General features: G+C 48.2%; 1 protein-coding gene across 2 annotated transcripts in view; it reads right to left on the bottom strand.

Annotated features, from left to right (window-relative positions):
* The window catches only part of Colq (collagen like tail subunit of asymmetric acetylcholinesterase), a 75,633-nt gene that overhangs the window by 24,104 nt on the left and 26,030 nt on the right, over positions 1–25,499 (bottom strand). The window contains exons 2-6 of one of the 2 annotated variants that reach the window (XM_004661314.3): positions 14,090–14,202; positions 12,885–12,986; positions 6,076–6,120; positions 5,721–5,747; positions 3,819–3,890 (exon numbers count right to left, since the gene is read on the bottom strand). In XM_004661314.3, coding sequence (XP_004661371.1) covers positions 3,819–3,890; positions 5,721–5,747; positions 6,076–6,120; positions 12,885–12,986; positions 14,090–14,202 — 359 coding nt within the window. The remainder of the gene's footprint in view (positions 1–3,818; positions 3,891–5,720; positions 5,748–6,075; positions 6,121–12,884; positions 12,987–14,089; positions 14,203–25,499) is intronic. The other variant, XM_004661315.2, reaches the window with a different exon arrangement.

Raw genomic sequence — 25,499 nt, 5'->3', positions numbered from 1 at the left:
GAAAGTTACAGAGAAAGAGGTGGGGGGGGGGGAGAGAATGGGCACGCCAGGGCCTCTAGCCACTGCAAACGAACTCCAGATGCATGTACCCCCTTGTGCATCTGGCTAACATGGGTCCTGGGAAATCGAGCCTCGCACCGGGGTACTTAGGCTTCACAGGCAAGTGCTTAACTGCTAAGCCATCTCGCCAGCCCAATATCTTTTTATTTTATTTTATTTTTTTGTTTATTATATTTATTTATTTGAGAGCAACAGACAGAGCAAGAAAAAGGCAGAGAGAGAGAATGGTACCCCAGGGCCTCCAGCCACTGCAAATGAACTCCAGACACGTGTGCCCCCTTGTGCATCTGGCTAACGTGGGTCCTGGGGAACTGAGCCTTGAACCGGGGTCCTTAGGCTTCACAGGCAAGCGCTTAACCACCAAGCCATCTCTCCAGCCCGCATATGCCTATCTTTTGCATCCAGCTTTATGTGGGTAGCTGAGGGATGAAACCTGGGCCAGCAGGCTTTACAAACAAATGCATTTAGCTGCTAAGCCATCTCCCCAGGCCCCAAAAGTCACATTCTGCAAAGCTAAGTTGATGTTTTGTCAATACTTTAATTCTAATTTAATAGTCACTTCAACATGCATTCAGTATAAAAATTGTTGCAACAGTTTACATTTTTTTTTTTTTTTTTTTTTTTTTTTTTTGGTTTTTCGAGGTAGGGTCTCACTCTAGCCCAGGCTGACCTGGAATTAACTATGTAGTCTCAGGGTGGCCTCGAACTCACGGCAATTCTCCTACCTCTGCCTCCCGAGTGCTGGGATTAAAGGCGTGCGCCACCACGCCCGGCTTCAGTTTACATTTTTTTAATAATAAGTACTTGAGATCTGTTGTACATTTTACATTTATGAAACAGTTCAGGAGCTATATTTTCATCCAAAATACTTGATTTGTATTGATCCTTTTTAATATTTATAGGAGAAAAAGCAAAACCATACATTCAAGTTGCTCCAAACATACCTGAAAGTTTTAAAACAACTAGGTTGAGTAAAGATTTTTAAATTCAAGCTTGGGTGAGTTACAAATGAAATATTTATATCCTTGTTAAAACAGATGTGGTCACCTTAAGAGGCCCTGCTACTTGGGACCAAGGCTGAATGAGAAGGGAAAAATTGTTGCTAGGGACCTCTAAGGCCATTTGACCTATGGCCTAAGGTCCTATCCAGTACCCTTCTGACTCCCCACAACTCCATGGCTCCTAACACATAGGTTGTGTCATGAGACATGAAACATTTTCCCTCCTCCATCCCCAAATCCATACAAACAAGAAACCCCCTTTGTTCTTTGGGAAAACTGAACCCCTGTTCTCTCTGGCTTTGGTGACCTTGGCATACACTCCCATGGCATACCTGATCCCCTTCTTTGGGAACTGAAACTTTGGTTTCAAGACCCCATCATGGGAGCTGGAGAGATGCTTCATCGGTTAAGGTGCTAGCTTGCAAAGCTGAACAACCTGGGTTCGATAACCCAGTACCCACATAAAGTCAGATGCCCAAAGTGGCATATGCATCTGGAGTTCATTTGTAGTGTGTCTCTTTCTGTTTGAAAATAAATAAAACGTTTTTTTTTTTTAATACCCCATTCTGCTATCTGTAGTATGATGCTCACCTAATAAACCTCTAATTCTAAAAGTGTAATTTGTCTCTTGGACCAGCCTGGTCTCCTCACCCCCCCTTTTTTTTGCATGTGTATGTGTGTAGAATATATTTGGTCTGCTGTGTGACATGTATGTGTGTGTGTGGTGGTTTGATTCAGTTGTCCCCATAAAGTTATGTGTTCTGAATGCTAGGTCCCCAGCTGATGGCAATTTGGGAATTGGAGCCTCCTGGTGGCAGTGTATTTATTGTTGGGCATGAGCTTATAGGTATTATAGCCAGTGTCCCCTTGCCAGTGTTTGGCACACGCTCCTGTTCCTGTTGTCACCTGATGTTGGCCAGGAGGTAATGTCCACCCTCTATTCATGCCATCGTTTTCCCCTGCCATCACAGAGCATCCCCTCGAATTTATACGCCACAATAAGCCCTTTCCTCCCACAGGCTTGGTCAGGTGTTTGCTGCCAGCAATGCGAAGCTGACTGCAACAGTGTGTGTATGTGTAGTGTACACACGTGTGTGTGCAGATGCATGTGCCTTGTGTGCATGTGTGTGGAGGCCAGAGGAGAATGTTGGGTGTCCTTTACTCATCCGTCTGTTTCCTTAAGATGGAGTCTCTCACTCAACCCAGAGCTTCCATTTTCTCCAGTTTTTTGGTGGAAGGTTAGTAAGCACCAGAGATTCTCAGGTCTTGGTCCACTGCAGAACTGGGGTACAGACAGGCATGTGTGGCCATGCCTAACTATTGATGTGGGTGCTGGGGAATTGAACTCCGGCAGTTTCAGGCAACTCTTAAACCCTCTTGCTTGTGTATAAGCACTCTGAACTGCTGAGCCATCTCCCCAGTCCTCACTGGCACCAGTTACATTTCAAGAGCTCAACAGCTATGTGTGGCTGCCTTGACGGACAGTTCTGCTCTACAGGGTAATTTTTTTTTTTTTTTATGAGAGAGAGAGAATGGGTGCGCCAGGGCCTCCAGCCACTGCAAACGAACTCCAGATGCGTGTACCACCTTGTGCATCTGGCTTATGTGGGTCCTGGGGTATCATGCTGGCTTCACAGGCAGGTACCTTAACCACTAAGCCATCTCTCCAGCCCTATATGGTAAAATTTTAAATGAAATATCCTTGGGACTTTTCTATACCCATCACATAGCCAGCAAGGCAGGACAGCTGGTGGCATTCCCCTGCCTTGCCCTGGCTTCTGCTAGTAAAATTTCTGAGTCACAGTTTCTGTATCCTGTAGTCTGTGATCAGCAGTGAAAAATAGAACCGGAAACAGAGGTAGGGATATGGATGTGTTTGCTCTACACACTCTCTCCGAGGAGGGAGGTTCCCTCAGGATTTGATGACCCCTTTCTCAACATAGGATCTTCCAGCCTACACGCCTCAACGCTGCACCCTCTTTGCCAGATCAGCATGACAGGTGAGAGCTTGGATCCAAGGAAACTTGAGGTCATCCTGGACAAAACAAAGACGAGCAGGCTAGTTCTCAGGACAAAAGGGAGGCAGGGTCCCAGGAGAGAGAGACCACGGGACCAGAGACATAGCGCTGACTAAGACCTGCAGGCCAGTGTAGGAAGAAATGTCCAAGAGCTGTGTGCAGGTGTTTCTCTTCCCTTCTCATGGGGAAGTGATGTACTGACTGTGTGTCAGGGCCAAGGGCCAGCCGTCTTCCTCTCTCCTGTTCTTTTTTTAAAATATATTTTATTTATTTGAGGGGGGGACGGGGAGAGAGAGAAAATGGGCACACCAAGGTCTCCAGACACTGCAAGCAAACTCCAGATGCATGCACCCCCTTATATATCTGGCTTACTTGGGTCCTGGGGAATTGAGCCTGGGTCCTTTGGCTTTGCAGGCAAATGCCTTAACCACTAAGTCATTTCTCCAGCCCTCTCCTGTTCTTTTCCTCAAAAAAAATATGTATTTATTTATAAAGCAAAGAGAGAGAGAGAGAGGGAAAGAGAGACAGAGAGTAAGACAGGGCAGGGCCTCGAGTTACTGCACCCAAAGAACGCCAGATGCATGTGCCGCTTTGTACATCTGGCTTACGTGGGTACTGGGGAATCAAACCTGGGACCTTAGGCTTCATAGGCAAGCTCCTTAACCTCGGAGCCAACTTTCCAGCCCCTTTATCCTGTTATGACACCCCTTGATCCCCAAGTGGATACTACTATACTTACCCTAGGTCCTTCAGGGCCTGGCCAGCCAACGGGCCCAGGCATGCCAGGAACACCTGGGGGGCCAGGTCTACCCTTCAAAAACCAAGAACAAAAGTCAGGTCACCTGGTCTGCTTCCCTCTAAGTAAGGCTCTTTGGAACCCTCATCCTTACCCTCCGGTATAAGTTAGATCCTTGCGGTCCAATAGCATTGCTGAACAATGTTTTATTCTATTCAAGAATTTGAGGACAGTGGGGAAGGGTTTCTAAACTTTTTGGTTTGTTAACCCTTATCATCTCTAGGAAATAGCTTGGATGTGGGTTCTCCACAAGGCCGGGCTGTGGAGTGAGTTAGGCCTGCATGTATACACACAGCAGAGGGTGATGTTGGCCTCTCTCAAGCAGCACCCCCAGCTTTTCTTGTTTTGGTTTTTCAAGGTAGGGTCTCACTCTAACCCAGGCTGACCTGGAATTCACCTTGGGGTCTCAGGCTGGCCTTGAACTCACAGTGATTTTCCTACTTCTGCCGCCACGCACGGCTCAAGGGCTTTTTTACCTGCTCAGAGTACCATCTTCCCAGTGGTGACCCTGCTGGCTGCTACAAAGTCCTCTCTCAGCCTGTAACCATGGTGGTGGGGGGGACACTGGAGCACCCCGTTATTTATGTGCCTCTCCTTCCTGCAGCCAATCATAGCTCAGCTCTCTTACCATCAAGACAAAACAAACTGCTAGGCCATCCACACGGTCTAGTCAGGCAACCACACCCTCACTTGATAACCCTCGCCTCTCTTTACAGGCTGTTTAGGGCTGTGCTTCCTTTGTGATACATTCACCTGTATGTGTCTCTGCTTCCAGAGAGCCCAGGCTAAGCCAAGGGCTATGTGTGAGAGAGTGGGAACACCCATTCAAGGTCTAGGTTTGTTTTTCCTTTTTTTTTTTGAGGTAGGGTCTCACTTTAGCCCAGGCTGACCCACAATTCACTCTGTACTTTCACGGTGGCCTCAAACTCATGGTGATCCTCCTACCTCTGCCTCCCCAGTGCTGGGATTAAAGGCATGCGCCACCACACCCAGTTAGAGGTCTAGTTTGACCTCCACACCTGCTGGCTCATTTCACAGGGATTTGAAGGGCTCAGCCAAGAGTTCAGCCATGCCTAACATCGGCATGCACATTAACTTATACTCTTGTCTTCTACACCCGCAGCAGACATTACTAATCAAGGTGGCCCTTGTTCTGTCTGAGCAGCGGGGCCACCAGAGCCCTCTCCAGCTCAGAACTTCAGGCACTGTGCCAAGGCTGGCATTTTCTCCCGTCAGTTGAAGGCTTCTATTGACCGTGAAGCTACCTGAGTAAGACATTTAACCAGGAAGGCAGTCACTTATATTTAAGGCCCTGGTCATCTGTCTCTGCACTTGTCTCAATCACAAGACCCATCCACTGACCACTGGTTGTAAAACAAGCTATGGTTTCTCCCTCTGAACACCAACCAGAGTCTGAATGGCATGTGTCTCATCCATTCGGAGCCACCCCAACTCTCATTTATTTCAACTGGACCCCAAAGTAAAGCCATTTGTCTCTGTTTGCTCTGACACTTTATCCTGGTTTAATCAAATAGCCAGTAAGGGTCACTTTGTGTCAATGGTTGGGGGCTGGGAGGGTTTTCCTTGGGGGTGGCCAGGGTGGTCTGAGGCTAGGGGAAGTGGGGCAATCTCTGAAAAAAGTCTTGATGCCTGAGAGGCACCAGCTTTAGCTCCTGACCGAAGGGTTTGGCAAGCAAGATAAGCGGGCTGCTGCCCTGAGAGGGATAGCAAAGTCAGCGATGTCTGCTGGCCACTGAAGTACACTGCTGGTCCTCACCGTACCCCCCCCCCAACAGTGCACCCTTACACACTCACACGCTGATGACGGAATAGCATGGACCATACCTTCCTTCCCGGGCGGCCGAGCTCTCCCTGTGGATGGAGAAGACAGGTAAACCGCGGCTGCTTTGGGAGAGAAATTCTGACAACAGCAAGCTTAGTTGGACTGCTGCCTGGGCATGCCTGTGTGCTGTGGGGGTCGGACACAGTCCCTCTGCCATGTCAAGTGGGCCAAGCCAGGTCACACCAGTAGCATCCCATCCCCGTGGCCTCAGCCATTCATCAGAGGGCCCTCCTCACCTTGCTCAGGCAGAATGGACACAGAGCTGGGCATCTCAACAAGAACATTCTCAGTGGCACCTCCTTTAAGCAAGCTGGAATGACCAAGAAGAGGCGGGACAAAGAAAACAGTGGCTCGTACCTTTTCTCCCTTTGGTCCGGTCTTGCCAGGAAGCCCGGGTGGACCCTGCACAGGAAGAGAAGAAAGCAGATGCCAAACCAAGGCAGGGCAGCTCTGGAGGAAGACAGAGAGGCAGGCTTGCAGCCAGCTGGGGCTTGTGGCACCAGGCCCCTCTAAAGCAGCTGGTATCCATTGACTGGGGCTCCAGCACTTGGGAGGTAGAGGCAGTAGCATCAGGAGTCAGCAAGTTCAAGGCTAACCTGGGCTACATATGTGAGACCCCCCCGCCCCATGGTGGTTTGAATGTGAATGTATAGCTTCAGGGACTTTTGTTTATTTTTGGTAGGGTCTCACTCTAGCCCAGGCTGACCTGGAATTCACTATGGAGTCTCAGGGTGGTCTGGAACTCTCAGAGATCCTTCTACCTCTGCCTCCCAAGCATTGAGATTAAAGGCATGCACCACCAAGCCTGGCTAACTTCAGGGATTTTTTTTTTTCTTTTTTTTTCTTTTTTTTTTTTTGAGGTAGGGTCTCACACTAGTCCAGGCTGACCTGGAATTCACTATCTAGTCACAGGGTGGCCTTGAACTCATGGCAATACTCCTACCTCTGCCTCCTGAGTGCTGGGATTAAAGGCGTGCGCCACCACGCCCGGCTACTTCAGGGATTTTTGATTGAGGTTAAACTTCCTACTTAAGTCTCCAGCAACCTGCTGGGGGAGGTGTCACTGGGGGTGGATCTCGTAGTGGGTTCAGAGCAGTTGCAATTCCATCTGGTCCGTGTTTGCTTGCTGTTGGTGGTCTCTCTCTGCTATGATCTGTGGAAACAGGTCAGCTTCGACCCTGAGGGAACTTCCCCTGAATCTGTACGCCTGAAATAAACCCTTTTCTCCCATAAGCTGCTTCTACAACAGGCTCTATCTAACAGAATAAAAAGGGGGAGGCTGGAGAGATTGCTCAGTGGTTAAGGCACTTGTTTGTAGAGCCCAACAACCTGGTTTCGATTCCTCAGTGCCCATGTAAAGCCAGATGTAGAAAATGTTGAATGCATCTGGAGTTCGATCGGTTGGTTCTGGTGCTAAATAATCCTTCCCTTCTCATTTCCAGCAGCAATGAGCAAATATTAAAGACATAAACTAAACATCACATTTCTGTCCTATGGCCACGGGAGTGGGGTGGCCGTGGCTCAGAGGCTCAAAAATCCACTGTACCACTGCTTTACACACTCACAGCCAGAGCAGCTGTTTTTTTAAAAATACTCTTTTATTTATCTATTTATTAGAGCCTGAGGGGGAGAGAGAGAGAGAATGCATGCGCCAGGGACTCTAGCCACTGCAAATGAACTCCAGATGCACGTGCCACGATGTGCATCTACTTTATATGGGACCTGGAGACTTGAACCGGGTCCTTAGGCTTAGCAGGCATATGCCTTAACCACTAAGCCATCTCTCCAGCCCAGAAGCAGCTGTTTTATATTCACACATGTGTGCAATGTTCAGTTGATAAACATTTTCCAGATTCCTCAGGAAGGCAGAGAAAACCAGCAGTCTGTTTTAGCCTCCTCCTTATCCCTAGTATCTGCAGGGGAACACGCACCATGCCAAACCTGGTTGGAATGTGATTTCTCCAAAGGTTGTCCAAATGATCCTGTCATCACACTGTAATCTCCTGGGGTGCTCTAAAAATTCCCAAAGCCCGGGCCACACCCCAGCCCAATTAAATAATACTTGGGGTGGAGGATAGGCACCAGGGGATCATTATGTACTGGCAAATCAAGAGCCACTGTCTTTCGCTCATTTGCCTACTGCTTTGGGAAGAATTTTTCACTCCATTCTTTTTGTTCTTTCAAACCTTCTATTTCTTGAGATAGCTAGAACTAATTTACAAGGTCAGTGAAGTTACTGTTCCCCAAACTGTTATGTGCAGAGGATCCTCGGGCTGAGTAGGGGTGGCTGTCTTTCTAACTGCTAAAATGGAGCTGGGTGTGGCCTCGCATGGCTTTTTTTTTAAAAAACGGGTTTTTAAAAAATTTATTTATTTATTTATTTGAGAGCGACAGACACAGAGAGAAAGACAGATAGAGGGAGAGAGAGAGAATGGGCGCGCCAGGGCTTCCAGCCACTGCAAACGAACTCCAGACGCGTGCGCCCCCTTGTGCATCTGGCTAACGTGGGACCTGGGGAACCGAGCCTCGAACCGGGGTCCTTAGGCTTCACAGGCAAGCGCTTAACTGCTAAGCCATCTCTCCAGGCCTCGTACGGCTTTAATCCCAGCACTTGGGAGGCAGAGGTAGGAGAATTGCTGTGAGTTCGAGGCCACTTGAGACTCCATAGTGAATTCTAGGTCAGCCTGGGCTAGAGCAAGACCCTACCTTGAAAAACTAAACAAAAAACTAAAAACAACAACAAACAAACAAACAAAAAACCTAAAAAAAATGCTAAAATGGAGAGCCTGGTTAAATGGGTGGACGAGATTCTGCACTTTTTTCTTTCTTTAAATATTTTAATCTATTTATTTATTAAAGAGAGAAAGAGGCAGAGAGAGAGAGAGAGAATGAGAGTGCCAGGGCCTTCAGACACATGTGCCATCTTGTGTATCTGGCTAACGTGAGTCCTGGGGAATTGAGCCTTGAACCGGGTCCTTAGGCTTCACAGGCAAGTGCTTAACCACTAAGTCATCTCTCTCCAGCCCAGTCCTTTGGCTTTCTTTGCTGACAAGCACCTTAACTGCTAAGCCATCTCTCCAGTCCCCCCGCCCCACTTTTTTTCTTTTCTTTAAATTTAATTTACTTGCAAGAGGAGAGAGAGAGAAAAAAAAATGGGCACACCAGGGCCTCATACCACTGCAAACAAACAGTTTGTGCATCTGGCCTTTTGTGGTTATTGGGGAATCAAACCCAGTCATTAGGTTTTGTAGGCAAGTGCCTTAGCCACTGAATCATCTGTCCAACTCCATCTTTTTCCTTTCTTTTACTCTTCCTTCTTTCTCCTTCCTTCCCTTTCTCTGTCTCCCTTGCCTTCCTTCCTTCCCTTCTTTACTTCATCCTTCTCTTCCTCCTCCCTTCTTTCCTTCTTTCTTTTGGTCTCATCCTGGCTTGTCTGGTACGATATAGCCCAGAGTGGCTTTACATTTGAGGAAATCCTCCTGCCTCCACCTCCTGAGTGCTGGGACTACAGGTGTACATCACCACACCTGGTGAGACTGTACTCTAACCAGAGGTCATATGATGCCGGTGTGACAGATCTCACTTGAGTGGCGACAGCATGCTCGCTGTCCCGAGGGAACGAGGCACTCACACAGGCCCTGCAATCAGGCAGCGCAGCCTCCATGCGACTCAAGTGCAGAGTCAGAGGTGAGAGAGGTGTCAGTGGGGCTGCACGGCTGCTGCTCTGAGGGGAACAGAGGGTCTCCCTACCTTCCACACACTCTGTGGGTTCTCCCATGTCCTGAGACCCACCAGAGTAGGCTGCTAAAACAGGACACCAAAACTCACCCTGCAAGGTTTTCATATCACCTGCCTGCAGACTTCACAGACTCTATTGGCAGGCTTTGGCCAATGCTGGGGCCCAAATCCTGTTTTCTTTATTGCATTCAACAAATTTTTGTTATTGTTGTTGCTTTCTTGTTTTTTTTTGTTTTTGTTTTTCAAGACAGGGTCTCCCTCTAGCCCAGGTTGACCTGGAATTCACTATGTAGTCTTCGGCTGGCCTCAAACTCATAGAGATCTTTCCACCTCTGCCTCTAGAGTGCTGGGATTAAAGGCATGTGTCACCATGCCCTGTACTTTCTTGTTCATTTTATTTTATTTATTTGAGAGAGACAAAGAAGGAGAGGGAGAGATAGATAAATAGAGAGAGAGAGAGAGAATGGGCACACCAGGGCCTCTATCCAATGCAAATGAACTCCAGATGCACATGCCACATTGTGCATCTGGCTTATATAGGTACTGGAGAATTGAACCTGTTGCTTGGGCTTCACCAACCCTATTTGTTTTGCTTTTGAGTCAGAGTCTTGATATGAAGCCCAGACTGGTCTCACACACACAATCCTCCTGCCTCAGCCTCCCAAGTACTGTGATTAGGGACATATTCCACCATGTCTGACTCAATAAATATTTATGGAGAACATCCCACAGTTCATGGGAGGGCTAGACAGGGAAGTATGAACAATGTCCCTATACCTAGAGACCAGCGGTCAAGAACTTTTTCTGTACAAGGCCAGAGAGAAATTCTTTTAGGATTGAGGGCCACCTTTGCTTTCTGTCGGACTACTCAGCTCTACCCTGGTGGCACCAAAGCAGCCATAGTTGACATACAACTCTAGTTAGAAAAACAGGCTGTGGCTGATTTGATGCATGGCCTATAGCTAACCATAGACCTTACATTTAACAGAAGGGAGACCAAAGAGACAAGGGTACACACTCAAATCAGGAAATAATAATGGGATAAAAATCAAAATTTATAATAGCTGGTGGCACGCACTTTTAATCACAGGACTCAGAAGGCAGAGGTAGGAGGCTCACTGTGAGTTTGAGGTCAGTTTGGGCTACTGCGAGACCCTACCTTGGAAAAAATAAAGCACGGAAGATATAATGGGTAGGGGGCTGGAGTGATGGCTTAGTGCTTGCCTACAAAGCCTAGGGACCTGAGTTCGATGCCCCAGTACCCACATAAAGCAAGATGTACAAAGTGGTGCATGCATCTGGAGTGCATTTGCAGTGGCTGGAGGCCCTGGTGTTCCCATACTCTACGTCTGCCTCTCTTCTCTCTGTATGTCTCTGCTTGCAAATAAATTTAAAAAAATTAAAGTGGAATTATAAAAAGTTATAATAGGATAATTTTTTTCGAGGTAGGTAGGGTTTCACTCTAGCTCAGGCTGACCTGAAATTTACTATGTAGTCTCAGGGTGGCCTGGAACGCATGGTGATCCTCCTACCTCTGCCTCCCAAGTGCTGGGATTAAAGGCGTGCACCACCATGCCCGGCTCAGGATAAAAATCTTTAAAAGCTTTAGACTCTATAGTTGAGAAAGGCATTGCTTCTTCTTTTAACTTGAGATAGCTCATTCTATAGCCTAGGCTAGCCTGAAGTTCATTATGTAGAGCAGGATAGACTCATGGTGATGCTCCTGCATCAGCTTCCTCAGAGCTGGGGTGACGCTCATGTACCACCATAACTGGCGGAGAGGGACATTTCTAAAGAGGAGGCACAGAAACTGACCTCTTAAAAATTATTTATTTATTTATTTGACAGAGAAAGAGGGAGAGAGAGAGAATGAGCCCACTAGGGCCTCCAGCCACTGCAAACGAACTCCAGACGCATGTGCCCCTAGTGCATCTGGCTAATGTGGGTCCTGGGGAATCAAACCTGGGTCCTTTGCAGGCAAACGCCTTAAGTGCTAAGCCATCCCTCCAGCCCTAAACTGAGTTTTTTTGTATATTGTTTTTGTTTTTCAAGGTAGGGTCTTACTCTAGCCTCACGCTGAAAACTGACTTTTGAGTGATGAGGAACTGGTGGTGGTGGGGGGAACTGAGGGAAGCTTCCTAAAAGACAGGAGTTGCTTGTGCACAAGACCTGCAGCTGAGGCAAGCTGAGAGGGTGCAAGGACCAAGAGAGAGCGCTGCGCTGGGTGGCTGGGTCAAGAGATGGAGCATGTGTGAGCTGATGGGGGAGGTGTCTTAGCCAGTCCTCTTCCCACAAGGCGCTGTCTTCCAGGATCAGCATTTTGGCTTTTGGTCCTCTAGTGATGGAAAACCACAGGGCAGAGTGACGGTTTCTATGCCTACTGCCTAGGGAGGCATTCAGAGCTTTCTGCTTTTTGCACCCTCTTTCTCCTACCCAAGGAGGACCTAGAGCCCAGGCCTACTGGTGGAGCACCTATTGGCAGCAGGCTGGGGGAGCTGAGAGTCTGTGATGGGGTGATGTGGTGGTTTGAATGGGATTGTCTGTGTGACGTAGCCTCTGGTATGTTTTGCTGTTTTGTTTTGTTTTGTTTTTGAGGGAGAGTCTCACTCTAGCGCCCAGGCTGACCTGGAATTCTCTGTGTATTCTCAGGCTGGCCTTGAGCTCACAGATCCTCTGACCTCTGCCTCCCATGTGCTGGCGCACCTTTCATGGGATTAAAAGCCTTTCTCTAGCAGTTTTCCTGTTCTTTACTCATCTCTTTACCCTGGGTCAGGGGGCTCCTAGGTAGCAGCAACACAGAGGCCCAATACCTCCTCTCGCCTCTGCTTTCCAGCCCTGAATGCAGGAGGGACTGATGGTTACATTCACATGTGTTGCACCATCACCCCATGTTTGGTGGTAAGTATAGTAATAGCCACCATCCTATAGGAAGCATTTAATGTGAACCCCCAAACCCAGCATAGCAGGGAGGGGGGATAGTCACTGTCCCCGTTGCATGGACAGGGTCAGAATTCACCCAGAGACTCCATCCAGAGGCTGCGGAGCTGGAGGAAAACTGAAGAAGAGGAACCAGGGCTGGAGAGATGGCTCAGCAGTTAAGGCGATTACCTGCAAAGTCTAAGGACCCAAGTTCTATTCCCCAGTACCCACGTAATGACAGGTGTGCAAGGTGGCTCACGCATCTGGAGTTCGTTTGCAGTGGCTAGAGGTTCTGGTGTGCCCATTCTTTCTCTATATGCCTCTCTTCCTCTCTCAAATAAATAAATAAATAATAAAAATAAATTTTTTTAAAAAAATAATAAAAAGAAAAGAAGAGAAACCAACGGCACATCACAGTGTAAGTAGGGGACATCATAAAGCCCTGACTAGTAGGGATGTTCTGCCTGGAGGAAGACAACAGGAGGGGAGTCTGGCAGGGGTGCACCCACCTGCGGGCCGGGGGGTCCAGGGGAGCCGGGCGAGCCTTTTGTGCAGGGTGATGGCGAGGCCTCGAGTTCCAGGATGAGATTCTTCATGTCTGGGGAGAGAAGCTTTAGACGAAAGCAATATGGATTATAGGCCGGACTCTGGGCCAGGGGAAGGGTCGCCTCCCTGGATGTGACCCCACTCCGTTTCTATGAGTGGGTGCCTTTGAGCTCTTTTCTAGTCGTTTTGAAATAGGCCGCAAGTTGTCATGGATGGCAGTCACCCTGATATCTCTTCTTGATTTTTGGTACCTGTTATCTAGTTTCTTTCTGCCCCCTTCTCCAGTTCTACCCTCTTCCCTCCCTCCATTTTTATCTTTCTTCCTTCCATCCTTATCTGCCCTCTCCCCTGCTATAGGGAATTTCATAAAAGGTTGAGGAGAAGGGAAAAGGGAAATTCCATTTCAGAATGCTGGTGAATTCACCTCAGTGTTTTCAAAAGGATGGGATGCTTTGTCAAATTCAGTTCCCAGCTGAGAGGTGCCTACCCTCTTCACAGCTTAAGATAGCATGGGAACGGGAATGTCTCAGAAATGGCAAAATGTCCATTTCAACTGGGCTCATCAACATGCTGCCAGGGATGGGAGGGGCTCGAAAGGCAATTAGTAGTCACCGGGGAATCTTTTTTTTTTTTTTTTTTTGAGGTAGGGTCTCACTCTAGTCCAGGCTGACCTGGAATTCACTATGTAGTCTCAGGGTGAACTCAAACTCACAGAGATCCTCCTACCTCTGTCTCCCAAGTGCTGGGATTAAAGGCATGCACCGTCCTGCCCAGCTGCACTTTTTTAATTAAAGGAAAAGATTTTTAAAAGTCCAGGGCTGGAGAGATGGCTCAGCAGTTAAAAGCACTTGCTTGCAAAGCCTGACAGCCTAGGTTCGATTCCTCAGTACCCATGCATAGAGCCAGATGCATAAAGTGACGTATGTGTCGGCAGTTTGTTTGCAGAGGCAGGAGGCCCTGGCCCACCCATACTCTCTCTGTCTGCTTCTTTCTGTCTGTCTCTCGAATAAATAAATTAAAATATTTTTAAAAAAAGAAATGAAGTCCATTCCTGGCTCTCAGCCTCAGAACGAGAGTAGAGCCCCCTAGAGCAGGCTGTGGAGGCAGCCATGTTGAGTGGGTGGAGGCTGGGCTGGCCATGGGCGTGCCCAGAGCGCCCAGTACTCACCGGGCTTCGGCCCTCTCTGAAGAATGGTGGCGGGAACAGTGGGGGTGGAGGGGGCAGCAGCAGGCAGCATGCCCTGTGGTTGCCTCGCTTCTTCTGCTCCAGGCCAGGGAGGGCTGTTCAGAGAAAACTGCTGCTCCTTAGCACAGGGCGGGGGCATGGCCTTTGCTCTGCCCACTCTGCCCGAGAGACACTTAACATGGTCTTCCCCACAGTTTCCAAAAGCAATTCCTGACCTGCTAGGGACATGAGTGGAGCCCTGTTTGTGACTTCCCGTAAGCTTTCTCCTGCTGTATCAAGATGGCAGACACGGATGGCTTATGTCCATTTCTCCCTCTGGAGATATTAACTTGCCACTTTGTAGACATGGCAAGGAGTGGTGGCACACGCCTTTAATCCCAGCACTAAGTAGGCTGAGGTAGAAGGATTGCTGTGAGTTCGAGGCCACCCTGAGAAACTACATAGTGAGTTCCAGGTCAGCCTGGACTAGAGCGAGACCCTACCTTGAAAAACCAAAAAAAAAAAAAAAAAAAAAAAAAAAAAAAAAAAGGAAACACAGACTTTAGGCAGATCAATAATGTGACCCCGAAGACAGGAAGAAGGAAGTGTTTGTGAATAACTTGGGTACTGTCCCTAATTAGGAAACTGTTTAAACAGGGCACTGTTGAGCCAGGGCTGGAGGCAGCATTGACTCCAAGGTACCCAGACCCATGGTTTGAAACAGACCATACCCGCTTATTCAAGTGGCCCATCTTACTAGAGAACCCCCATTTAATGTCTTAGTAAATGGGTGACCCTTTCCCCAAGTGTGAGGAGTTAAAGGGTGGGTCCTGGGCCTTTATAGCTTAATTTAGAGTCTCACCTAGGTTCAACCTTCAGTATTTGTTCAGTCGAAGCATGCCCTGTAGAAAGTACACAGTCCATAGGTGACGTGCAGTATAATAGAGTTTTGCACAGCGAATGGACGCTAGACACAGCATTCAGATCTAGGAACAGGGTCCGTAGCACCAGATGACCAGATGTAGCAGCCTGTTGCTTTTTATCTTGTCACCCTCTACAGTTCTGAGTCCTCAGAAAAGACTTTATTTATTAGAGACAGAGAGAGAACGGGCATGCCAGGGCCTCTAGCCGCTGTAAACAAACTCTAGACACAAGTACCACCTTGTGCATCTGGCTTTATGTGGGTGCTAGGGAATTGAACCTGGGTCCTTTTGGCTTGCAAGTGCCTTAACCACAAAGCCATGTCTCTAGCCCAGAAAAGACTTTTGTTTGTTTGTTTTTCGAGGTAGCCTCTTGCTCTAGTCCAGGCTGACCTGGAATTCACTGTATAGTCTCAGGGGGCCTTGAGCTCACAGCGATCCTCCTACCTCTGCCTCTCCAGTGCTGGGATTAAAGGCCTGGGCCACCACGCCGGGCTACAGCCCTGAATCCTAACATGGGTGGTGTTTGCCTCTTATGTAAATGGAATCATATAACATGAATTTGCATGTTTGGCTTCTCATGCTCTGTGGTGTGTGTGGATGCCACATAGACTGTTGTTTGTAGCTGTCACAGAATTATGCTGTGTGGCTAGATCACAATCTACTTATCCATCCTGCTGAGCACACATGGTGTCTGTGGGCTGACACACTGCACGCCTGCCAGAATGGCTACAGTGAAAAGGACAGAAAGTGACAGAAGTGACAAGGACGTAAACCAGAACTACCATCCACTGGCTGGACACTTCTTTAGAAAACTGTTCTTTTTTTTTAGAGAGAGAGTGAGAGAGAAGAGAGACAGAGAGACAAAGAGGAGAGATAGAAAACTGGTGCATCAGAGCCTCAGCCACTGCAATTGAACTCAAGACGCATGTGCCACTTAGTGGGCATGCATGACCATGTGCTTGCCTCACCTTTGTGTGTCTGGCTAGCATGGGATCTGGAGAGTAGAACATGGGTCCAAGCAAGCACCTTAACCACTAAGCCATCTCTCCATCCCTTCCTTTCTTTTGTTTTTGTTCTTCAAGGTAGGGTCTCACTCTGGTCCAGGCTGACCTGGAATTCACTCTGTAGTCTCAGGGTGGCCTCAAATTCCTGGTGATCCTCCTACCTCTGCCTCCTGAGTGCTAAGATTAAAGGTGTGCATTACCACACCTGGGAGAGAGAGAGAGAGAGGAAGAGAGAGAGGGAGAGAGAAAGAGAGAATGGGTACACCAGGGCCTCTAGCTGCTGCAAATGAAAAAGATGCATATGCCACTTTGTGAATTTGGCTTTATATAGGTACTGATAATTGAACTCTGGTGATTAGGCTTTATAGGCAAATGCCTTAACTGCTGAGCCAGCTCTCCAGCCCATATTTTCTTTCTTTGTTTAGAGGCAAACCCAACAGACTGCCATTTTATGCAAGAGAAAGAGAGACAGAAAGAGAAAGAGAGAGAGAGAGAGAGACAGAATTGGTATGCCAGGGCCTCCACTCACTGCAATAGAACTCCAGATGGGTGCACTCTTTTGCGTGCATGTGCGACCTTGTACGCTTGTGTCACTGGGCTTCTGGTTTATGTAGGACCTGGAGAGTTGAACAAGAGTCTTTAGGCTTCACAAGCAAGCACCTTGACTGGTAAGCCATCTCTCCAGTCCCATATTTTCTTTTCTTAAATATTATGTTTAATATTTGCAAACAGAGAAGGGGGAAAATGGGTATACCAGTGCCTCTTACCACTGCAAATGAACTCCAGACACATGCACACTTTTTGCATATGACTTATGTGAGTACTGGGGAATCAAACTCAGGCCATCAGACTTTGCAAGCAAGCACCTATACAGCGATCTCTCCAGCCCTGGTTTTTATTTTCTTTCTTTCAATATTTCTACATATTTACTTATTTGCAAGCAGAGAGATACAAAGAGGAGACAGAGAGATAGAGTGAATGGGCATGCCAGGGTCTCCAGCTGTTGCAAATGTACTCCAGATGCATGTGTACTGGAGAATTAAACTCAGGTTATTAGGCTTTGCAGGCAAGTGCCTTGGCCTCTGAACCATCTCTCCAGCCCCTGTTTGTTATTCTTTCTTTTGCTCTTTTCTGTTAAAGCTAGACATAGACTTATACCTTGTAGCTCATTAACTTCACTTGTAGGTTTTTACCAACAGAAAGGCAGGTGAGTGCATTTTCACCACAACGCACATATGCTAGAATGCTCATAGCAATGGCTCACATCAAAGCCTTTTTTTCTCAGTTCCTAGTCTGGGCCTCATGATTCCAGGTGCCCACAGCTCCACCCTCCACCCTCCACCCTTTTCTCTTCTTTCCTTTTTTTTTTTTTTTTTTTTTTTTGGTTTTTTGGTTTTTCGAGGTAGGGTCTCACTATAGCCCAGGCTGACCTGGAATTCACTATGTAGTCTCAGGGTGGCCTCTAACTCAAGGTGATCCTCCTGAGTGCTGGGATGAAAGTCATGTGCCACCACACCTGGCACCTCCACCCTTTTCTAGGATCTCTGAGATCATAGATTTTGAGTTCACAGATCAAGTGCAGTGGGCCGGCTTGTGCCTCTCCATCCTGTGCTCAGAGTTAAGTCTTTTAAAAAAATATTGTATTGATCTGTTTATGTGTGTGTGCATGAGAGAGGTAGATAGAGAGAGAGAGAGAATGGGTACTCCAGAGCTTGCAGTCATTGCAAATAAACTTCAGACCCGGGCTGGAGAGATGGCTTAGCGGTTAAGCGCTTGCTGTGAAGCCTAAGGACCCCAGTTCGAGGCTCGGTTCCCCAGGTCCCACGTTAGCCAGATGCACAAGGGGGCACACGCGTCTGGAGTTCGTTTGCAGAGGCTGGAAGCCTTGGCGCGCCCATTCTCTCTCTCTCCCTCTATCTGTCTTTCTCTCTGTGTCTGTCGCTCTCAAATAAATAAATAAATAAAAATTAAAAAAAAAAAACAACTTCAGACCCATGCGCCACTTTGTGCATCTAGCTTAGGTGGGTACTGGGGAATTCAGTCTGGGTCCTTAGGTTTTGCAGGCAAGTGCCTTAACCACTGAGCTATCTCTGCAGCCCTAGTTTGCATATATAAATGTGTCTAATCCTCACAGCAACCCTTAGCACCAAGGACTATCACGAGCACCACCCCATTTTACAGGTAAGTTACTGGAGGTAATGAGTCAAGCAACTTGCCCAAAGTCATCCAGCTAGTAAGTGATGGAGCCCGGACTTGAACCCAGGTGGTCTGGTTCCAGAGTCCTTTTTCTTGAACTACACTTGGACCACAGATAGGTTAAAATGAAGATCACTGTGGGGATGGAACTGAGAATCATTTGTAAGGACATTACAACTAGCTTGCGTGATTTTTATTGCTGTGAGATGCTGAATTCTTTGCTTATAACTTGCCCTAAAGTTAATGCCACAACTGTGTAATCCACCTGCTTAAAGCAATGTGACTAGGTTTTCTCTGCCTTGGTGGACCTTTGTCCTGAGCACCAGAGGTGACAATATTGCCAAGCGACGTGTAGCGCTGTTGACTGATCTGAAGAGACACTCTATGCTCCCTTCCTCGGAGGCCTGCTTGGACTCTTGACTCAGAGCAAGCACACATGTGTAAGAAATGCTGATCATAGCGTTGCAGACAACGAGGTCGGTAACCAAGTGTCCACAGATCTGTTGAAGGCAACAGGTGGGCTTCATGTGCTCGCTCTTGGGATCAGTGTATATGTGTGTGTTCTGGATCAGCAGAGTCCAGCAGGTCACACCCCTAAATCCCTTCGTTGAACACATGTTTAAGGATCATCCAAAGTTGAAAGTTCCTTCCCTTTGTTCATATGATGCACTGCTTGTTCGCGTATTATTGGCTTTGGTCTGTTCAACAGAAGTGCCAATGAAGACCGTGGCGACAGATATGGTCATCAATGAAGACCAATCAAAGCAGAAATCCAAAGAACTCATCATTAAATCAAACTGCCATCAGGCCTGCCGTGGCTCAGGGAACATTGTGGATGAGGGAGCGGAAAGATTGTAAGAGCCACAGAGTGGTTAGGAATACCTTGAGACACGCTCCCCTACACCCCACAGGGACTGAATGAGGCCTTCATGACCCCACAGTAATACCATAACCCCACTGAGGGCCCCCAGGGAAACAAGAGGTGGGGCAAAGAGAAAAAGAGCATAACCTGTTATAATATATGTAAAATAAAAAAATTACATTTAAAACAGTGCCACTGAGCGGGGCGTGGTGGCACACGCCTTTAATCCCAGCACTTAGGAGGCAGAGGTAGGAGGATCACTGTGAGTTCGAGGCCACCCTGAGACTATATAGTGAATTCCAGGTCAGCCTGTGCTACAGTGAGGCCCTACCTCGAGAAACAAAACAAAAAAGTACCTGTGAGTACCTGTGTGAACAAGGAAGGAAGCTATAGCTGCAGGGACATCAGGACAGCGGTGACAGCAAGGCGGCAGGTTTACTAAAGGCTGAAACTAAACTTCTCTTCTGTTTTCCTCAGGCTGCTGGAGGCAGCTGGCCCTTCCTGGGATGGGGGTACCAGGAGCCAGCCCTCCCACCTCTCAGGTTCTGTTCCTAGAAGCAGTTTGCCCACTTCTGGATAGGAAAGTTCCAGAGGTTAGTCTTCACTAAATTCAGGGCTGTGGGGGCTGGAGAGATGGCTTAGCAGTTAAGGTATTTGCCTGTAAAGCCAAAGGTCCTCGGTTCGATTCCCCAGGACCCAAGTAAGCCAGATGCACAAGGTGGCATGTGGATCTGGAGTTCGTTTGCAGTGGCTGGAAGCCCTGGCGTGCCCATTTTCTCTCTCTCTACCTCTTTACCTCTCTCAAATAAATAAATAAAAGTAAAAATAAATTAAAACTTTGAATTCAGAGCTGTGTCTCTCACATAGGGCAGGTCAGGAGCTAAGAAGGAGGCAAAGCCTTCCACAGTGCTACGTGACATCACTGTAGCAATATCTTTCAATCAAAGACCACTGGGAACACATCTGAAGTCAAATGAGTTTGGTTCACTGGTTCATAACAATGAAGGAAAGCATACAGAGGAGGCATCTCATTGAAGAGAGTGTTAGAGCCAGGCATGTTAGTGCAGGCCTTTAATCCCAGCACTCAGGAAGCTGAGGTAGGAGGATCGCTGTGAGTTCGAGGCCAGCCTGAGACTATGTAGTGAATTCAAGGGCAGCCTGGGCTACAGTGAGACCCTACCTTGAAAAACAAAGCAAAATAAACAAACAAATAATAAATAAATAAATAAACAGTGTTAGGAAGGATTTATTCTAGGATTTGCGCCCTTTCTAGGTGACTTATAGAGGACACTGTGAGCAGACAACATCTGGCTTTGCTCTGGGCTGGCTACTCTATGATTGAATAGCTTTGTGCTTATCTAGGAGGAAAAAAAATGAAGCAGAGGCTGGAGAGATGGCTTAGCAGTTAAGGCCTTTACCTATAAAACCAAACGACCCAAGTTCAATTTCCCTAGGACCCATGTAAAGCCAGATGCACAAAGTGGCGCAAGTGTCTGGAGTTCGCTTGCAGCAGCTAGAGCCCCAGTGTGCCCAGTCACACCCATTCTCCCTCCCCCTCTCCCTCTCGCTCTGTCATAAATAAATAAATAAAAATAAAATAAAAATATTTTTATTTATTTGAAAGAGAGAGAGAAAGAGGGGGAAAGGAAGGGAGAATGGGTGTGCCAGGGCTTCTGGCCACTGCAAATGAACTCCAGATGCATACACCACCTTGGGTATATGGCTTATTTGGGTTCTGGGGAGTAGAACCTGGGTCCTTCGGCTTCTCAGGCAAATGCCTTATCTCTAAGCCATCTCTCCAGCCCTAAAAAAATATGTTTTTAAAATGAAGCAGGAGAGCTGGGCATGGTGGCTCACACCTTTAATCCCAGCACTTGGGAGGCAGAGGTAGGAGAGTCACTGTGAGTTCAAGGCCAGCCTGAGACTACAGAGTGAATTCCAGGTCAGCCTGAGCTACAGTGGACTCTACCTCGAGAACCAAAAACAAAAACAAAAAAAATGAAGCAGGAATCAGGTATGATGGCACTTGCCTTTAATCCCAGCACTCGGGAGGTAGAGGTAGGAGGATTGCCATGAGTTCAAGGCCACCCTGAGACTACATAGTGAATTGCATGTCAGCCTGGGCTAGAGCAAGACCCTACCTTGAAAAAATAAAAATGAAGCAGGGGTTGGAGAGATCGCTTACTGGTTAAGGCGTTTGCCTGCAAAGTCTAACAACCTGCGTTTGATTCCCCAGTACCCACATAAGCCAGATACACAAGGTGGTACCGTGCATCTGGAGTTCATTTGCAGTGGCTAGAGGCCCTGGCATGTCCATTCTCAATCTCTCTCTCTCTCTCTCTCTCTCTGCCTCTTTCTCTCTCAAATAAATAAATAAAATACTTTTAAAAAATGGAGCAAAACAAAAGCTGACTGGTAAAAGCAACAATGACACACACAAGGTTAGCAGCGGACGTTTTATGGCTGGGTAATGACTGGCTTTTGACTGTATTCAGATGTGATTGAGGAGTCTTGCTTTTGTGGCACTGAATTGGGGGGTGGTCTGTGGAATCTTTTGTGTGCCACAGGGGACGCTCTGTGAGCTGTGTCCTGTCGACTCTGGCCATCTAGCTGCTGTCCTCTTAGTGGAAACGTGGCAGAGCTGGATTGTTACAGAGCAAGAGGCTGATGGATGCCACTTGTTTCTGAGTGCTGAGAGGAAAGAAGCAGGCAGTTTCAGCTACTACATGCCACCTTGGGCAAGTGAAGATGATGACAGGTGCTCACTAGCCCCCAGAACCCTTTCAGGGCCTCCCCAGATGGCACAGAGGAGAGGAGGCAGCTTCTGCAAGGCCCCACCTGACCAAGAACACCTGGGAGGCTGGCTCATTTGAATTCATCACTATTGATTTTTCCAGACCATCTATGGCCTCGGGAAGCCACCCTCCCAGCATTCTGTGCGACTCCCACTGATCAAAGGCCTTGCATGGGTCAAGGCAATCACCTCTCTTAAGTTCTTCCTGGAAACTGCAGGCATCTCCAGTGAACATGAACTGTCAGTTGCTTTCCCTGCAGAGACATCTGCAAGGTTCACCCCCCCCATACCTCCTCACCCGCCTCCCACCATGACCTACTTCACTCCAGCAGGTGAAGTCCATTGAGCTCCACCCCTCCCCCAACCCTGTTTGTTTTTAGCTCAGTCTGGTTTATTTACAGCTCATTCCAGCTCAGACTATTTCCATCAGGTGGACGTGTTGAGGAGCAGCTTACCCCACCCCCTGCACCCTCCCTATCAGCTAAGCCAGGGCTTCAGCTTGTCTATTTTGGTGCCAAGTGGCCTGTGGGTCTCTCCCAGGACTCTCTGCTATCTCTGTGGAATCGTGTCTGAGCTCAGGGTTGAGCCTGGAAAAGCCCCCAGAAGGCTCCACTGTGTGCGGAGTCCACATGACCACGACCTGGTGTACCATGTCTGTGGCCCTGGGCTTTGGTAATGTCAACTGCCACCCAGGGATCTCAGGACTGCTGGGCCTCACTTAAAGTCACCACAGCCACGTTATATATGGTTACTGCGTTGCCAAATTATGGGCAATTGTCTAATGCAAGGCTTTGGGCAAGTGTTTGTGTTTTTCCCCCAGCCCCACCCACCTACCCACTGGCCCCTGACTGCCCATTGTTCATGCTGCTTTTCCCTCTCCACGCTTGGACTGAATCAGATTCTTTCTTGGGCTGGAGAGATGGCTCAGTGGTTAAGGGACTTGTCTGTAAAGCTAACCACCTGGGTTTGATTCCCCAGAACTCATGTAATGCCAGATGCACAAAGTGGCGCATATATCTGGAGTTCGTTTGCAGCAACTGGAGGCCCTGGAGTGCCCATTCATCTCTTTTTCTTTCTCTGTGCTTGCAAATAAATAAATGAATGTTGGACTTGCATCAAAGAGTGAGTTTGAGGTGTAGGTGGCCATGTGACATGTGCAACTCACTTCCTCAACCTAAGACTCAGTTTCCTTATCTGCACCACCGGGGCTTTGGCCTAAACCATCTCCAAAGTCATTTTTTTGTGTTTGTTTGTTTGTTTTTGTTTTTTGAGATAGGGTCTCACTCTGGCCCAGGCTGACCTGGAATTCACTATGTAGTCTCAGGGTGGCCTTGAACTCACAACAATCCTCCTACCTCTGCATCCCGAGTGCTGGGATTAAAGGCGTGCACCACCATGCCCCGCTACCCCCACCCCACTTTTTTGAGGCAAGCCCAATAGATTAGTCTTTTAAAAAATTTTTATTTATTTATTTATTTGAGAGTGATGGACAGAGGAAGAGGCAGATAGAGAGAGAGAGAGAGGGAGTAAGAGAAAGAATGGGCATGCCAGGATCTCCAGCCACTGCAAAGGAACTCTAGACGTGTGTGCCCCCTTGTGCATCTGGCTAACGTGGGTCCTGGGGAATCGAGCCTCAAACTGGGGTCCTTAAGCTTCACAGGCAATGAGGCCACTGCAATCAAACTCTAGATACGTGTGCCACCTTGTGTGCATGTGCAATATTGCACACTTGCATCACTTTGTGCATCTGGCTTACATGGGACCTGGAGAGTAGAGCATGGATCCTTTGGCTTTGCAAGCAAGTGCCTTAACTGCTAAGCCATCTCTCCAGCCCTCTTTTCTTTCTTTCTTTATTTACTAGTAAAGAGATAGTGAGAAGAGAGACAGACAGAGAGAGAGGGCGTGTCAGGGCCTCCAGCTGTTGCAAAGGAACTCCAGATACATATTCCACTTTGTGCATCTGGCTTTATGTGGGTACTGGGGAATTGAACTTGGGTTGTTAGGCTTTGCAAGCAAATGCCTTAACCACTGAGCCATCTCTCCAGCCCCACTTCTCCTCTTGCTTTGGAGTCCTCTCCTGTCTGCTAGGACTGGTGCTGGAAGACCTGGGATAGGCGAGAAGGGAAAGGGCGCATGCTCCATGACATCACTGAGTGTTTCCATGGTGGTCTGGAAGGTGCAGCAACAGGGACCTTCCATAGTAGCTGCCTGAGATTTGCCCAACATTTCCCACAATTCATATATTCCATAGATGCCTGGATCCTACAACTTTCCATCAACGCCCAACACAAACCACACAAGCCTCTGAGACAGATTGCAATCCTAAAGTTTGAAGCATCTCAGACTCTTGGAAAGGCCACAGTGGAAGCTGGCTATCTGATGCTTGTACCTGTGGGGGTGCGAGAGGCATGTGAGAACACGCCTACTGAGAAAATGGTCTGGTGGCTTGGTGGTCGCTGCCTCTCAGCCAACATCAGCCAAAGCAATTGGCCTGAAACAATGATGAACATCCCAGCCACCTAATGCCAGGGGGTTTCCCGGACCACAAAACAGGGTTTTATTCCAAAGCCAAGGGAAGAGCAGCTGCTAGCCTGCCACCCCAGAGTCAAGGTCAGAAGGGGGGCAAAAATCAGATTCACACACACACAACTATGTATGCAAGGTCCACAAACGATTCTACCACCAAGACCGCTTTCTATTGCAATTCCAATGCTGGCTTTCCAGGCCTTTTAAATTTTTATTTATTTTTTAATAGTAGTATTTATTTGCAAGCAGAGAGAGACATAGAGAGGCAGAGGCAGAGACAGAGAGAGAATGGGCGCACCAGGGCCTCCAGCCACTGTCAATGAATGCCAGATGCATGCACCTCTTTGTGCATCTGGTTTTACGTGGGTCCTGGGGAACTGAACCTGGGTCCTTAGGCTTCCCAGGCAAGCACCTTGACTGCTAAGCCATCTCTCCAGCTTCTCTCTATCTCTTTAAATAATGCATGCACGAATGCACATGTACACTCTCTCTCTCTCTTACACAACTCACCCAAACAGCCAGCCGAGCAGCAGAGCAGTCCTGAGACGGTGAACAGATGAGGGAAGCTGAATGATGGGCCCGTCATTGTGGGGCGAGGCCCAAGACTGACTGGCCCGGGAACACACGCAGGAGACCGGCTGACTCGTCACGCCTGGGAGCGCTGCCTGCTCCTGGCCTGCTTGGTGTTTAGGGTGGAGTTGGCCAATCCCTGCTTTGATGTTGCTTCTGCCCCAGATGCTAGGGTTCCAGGGGCCAGACCTGGGCTCCCCGGAGCAGGGATGGTTAGACAGCCCTGCTCTGCTCACTCATGAACGCTCCTCCTGGTGGGCAGACTAGACAGTGGCCTCTGCCAGGGGAGGGTGTAAGGGGACGCTGCTCTGCTGGGCAAGGGGAAATGGAGGATAAGCTGTCAACCAGGCTGCTTTTCATCTGGCTCAAAACTGCTTGGTCAATACTGCCCTGGCAGGCATCACAGTCACACCCCACGCAGAGTGTCCAAGGAGACTCTGTCCTCCTCGGCTTAGGGGATGAACTGTACGGTCAGGGGCTGTGCTCAGCATTCACCGAATCTGTTCCAAGGTGCTGCCGACAAAGCCAAACTTCACTG

Source organism: Jaculus jaculus, chromosome 16 (genome assembly GCF_020740685.1).
Source record: "Jaculus jaculus isolate mJacJac1 chromosome 16, mJacJac1.mat.Y.cur, whole genome shotgun sequence".
Lineage (NCBI taxonomy): Eukaryota > Metazoa > Chordata > Mammalia > Rodentia > Dipodidae > Jaculus > Jaculus jaculus.
This window is presented reverse-complemented; position numbering and strand designations above follow the sequence as displayed.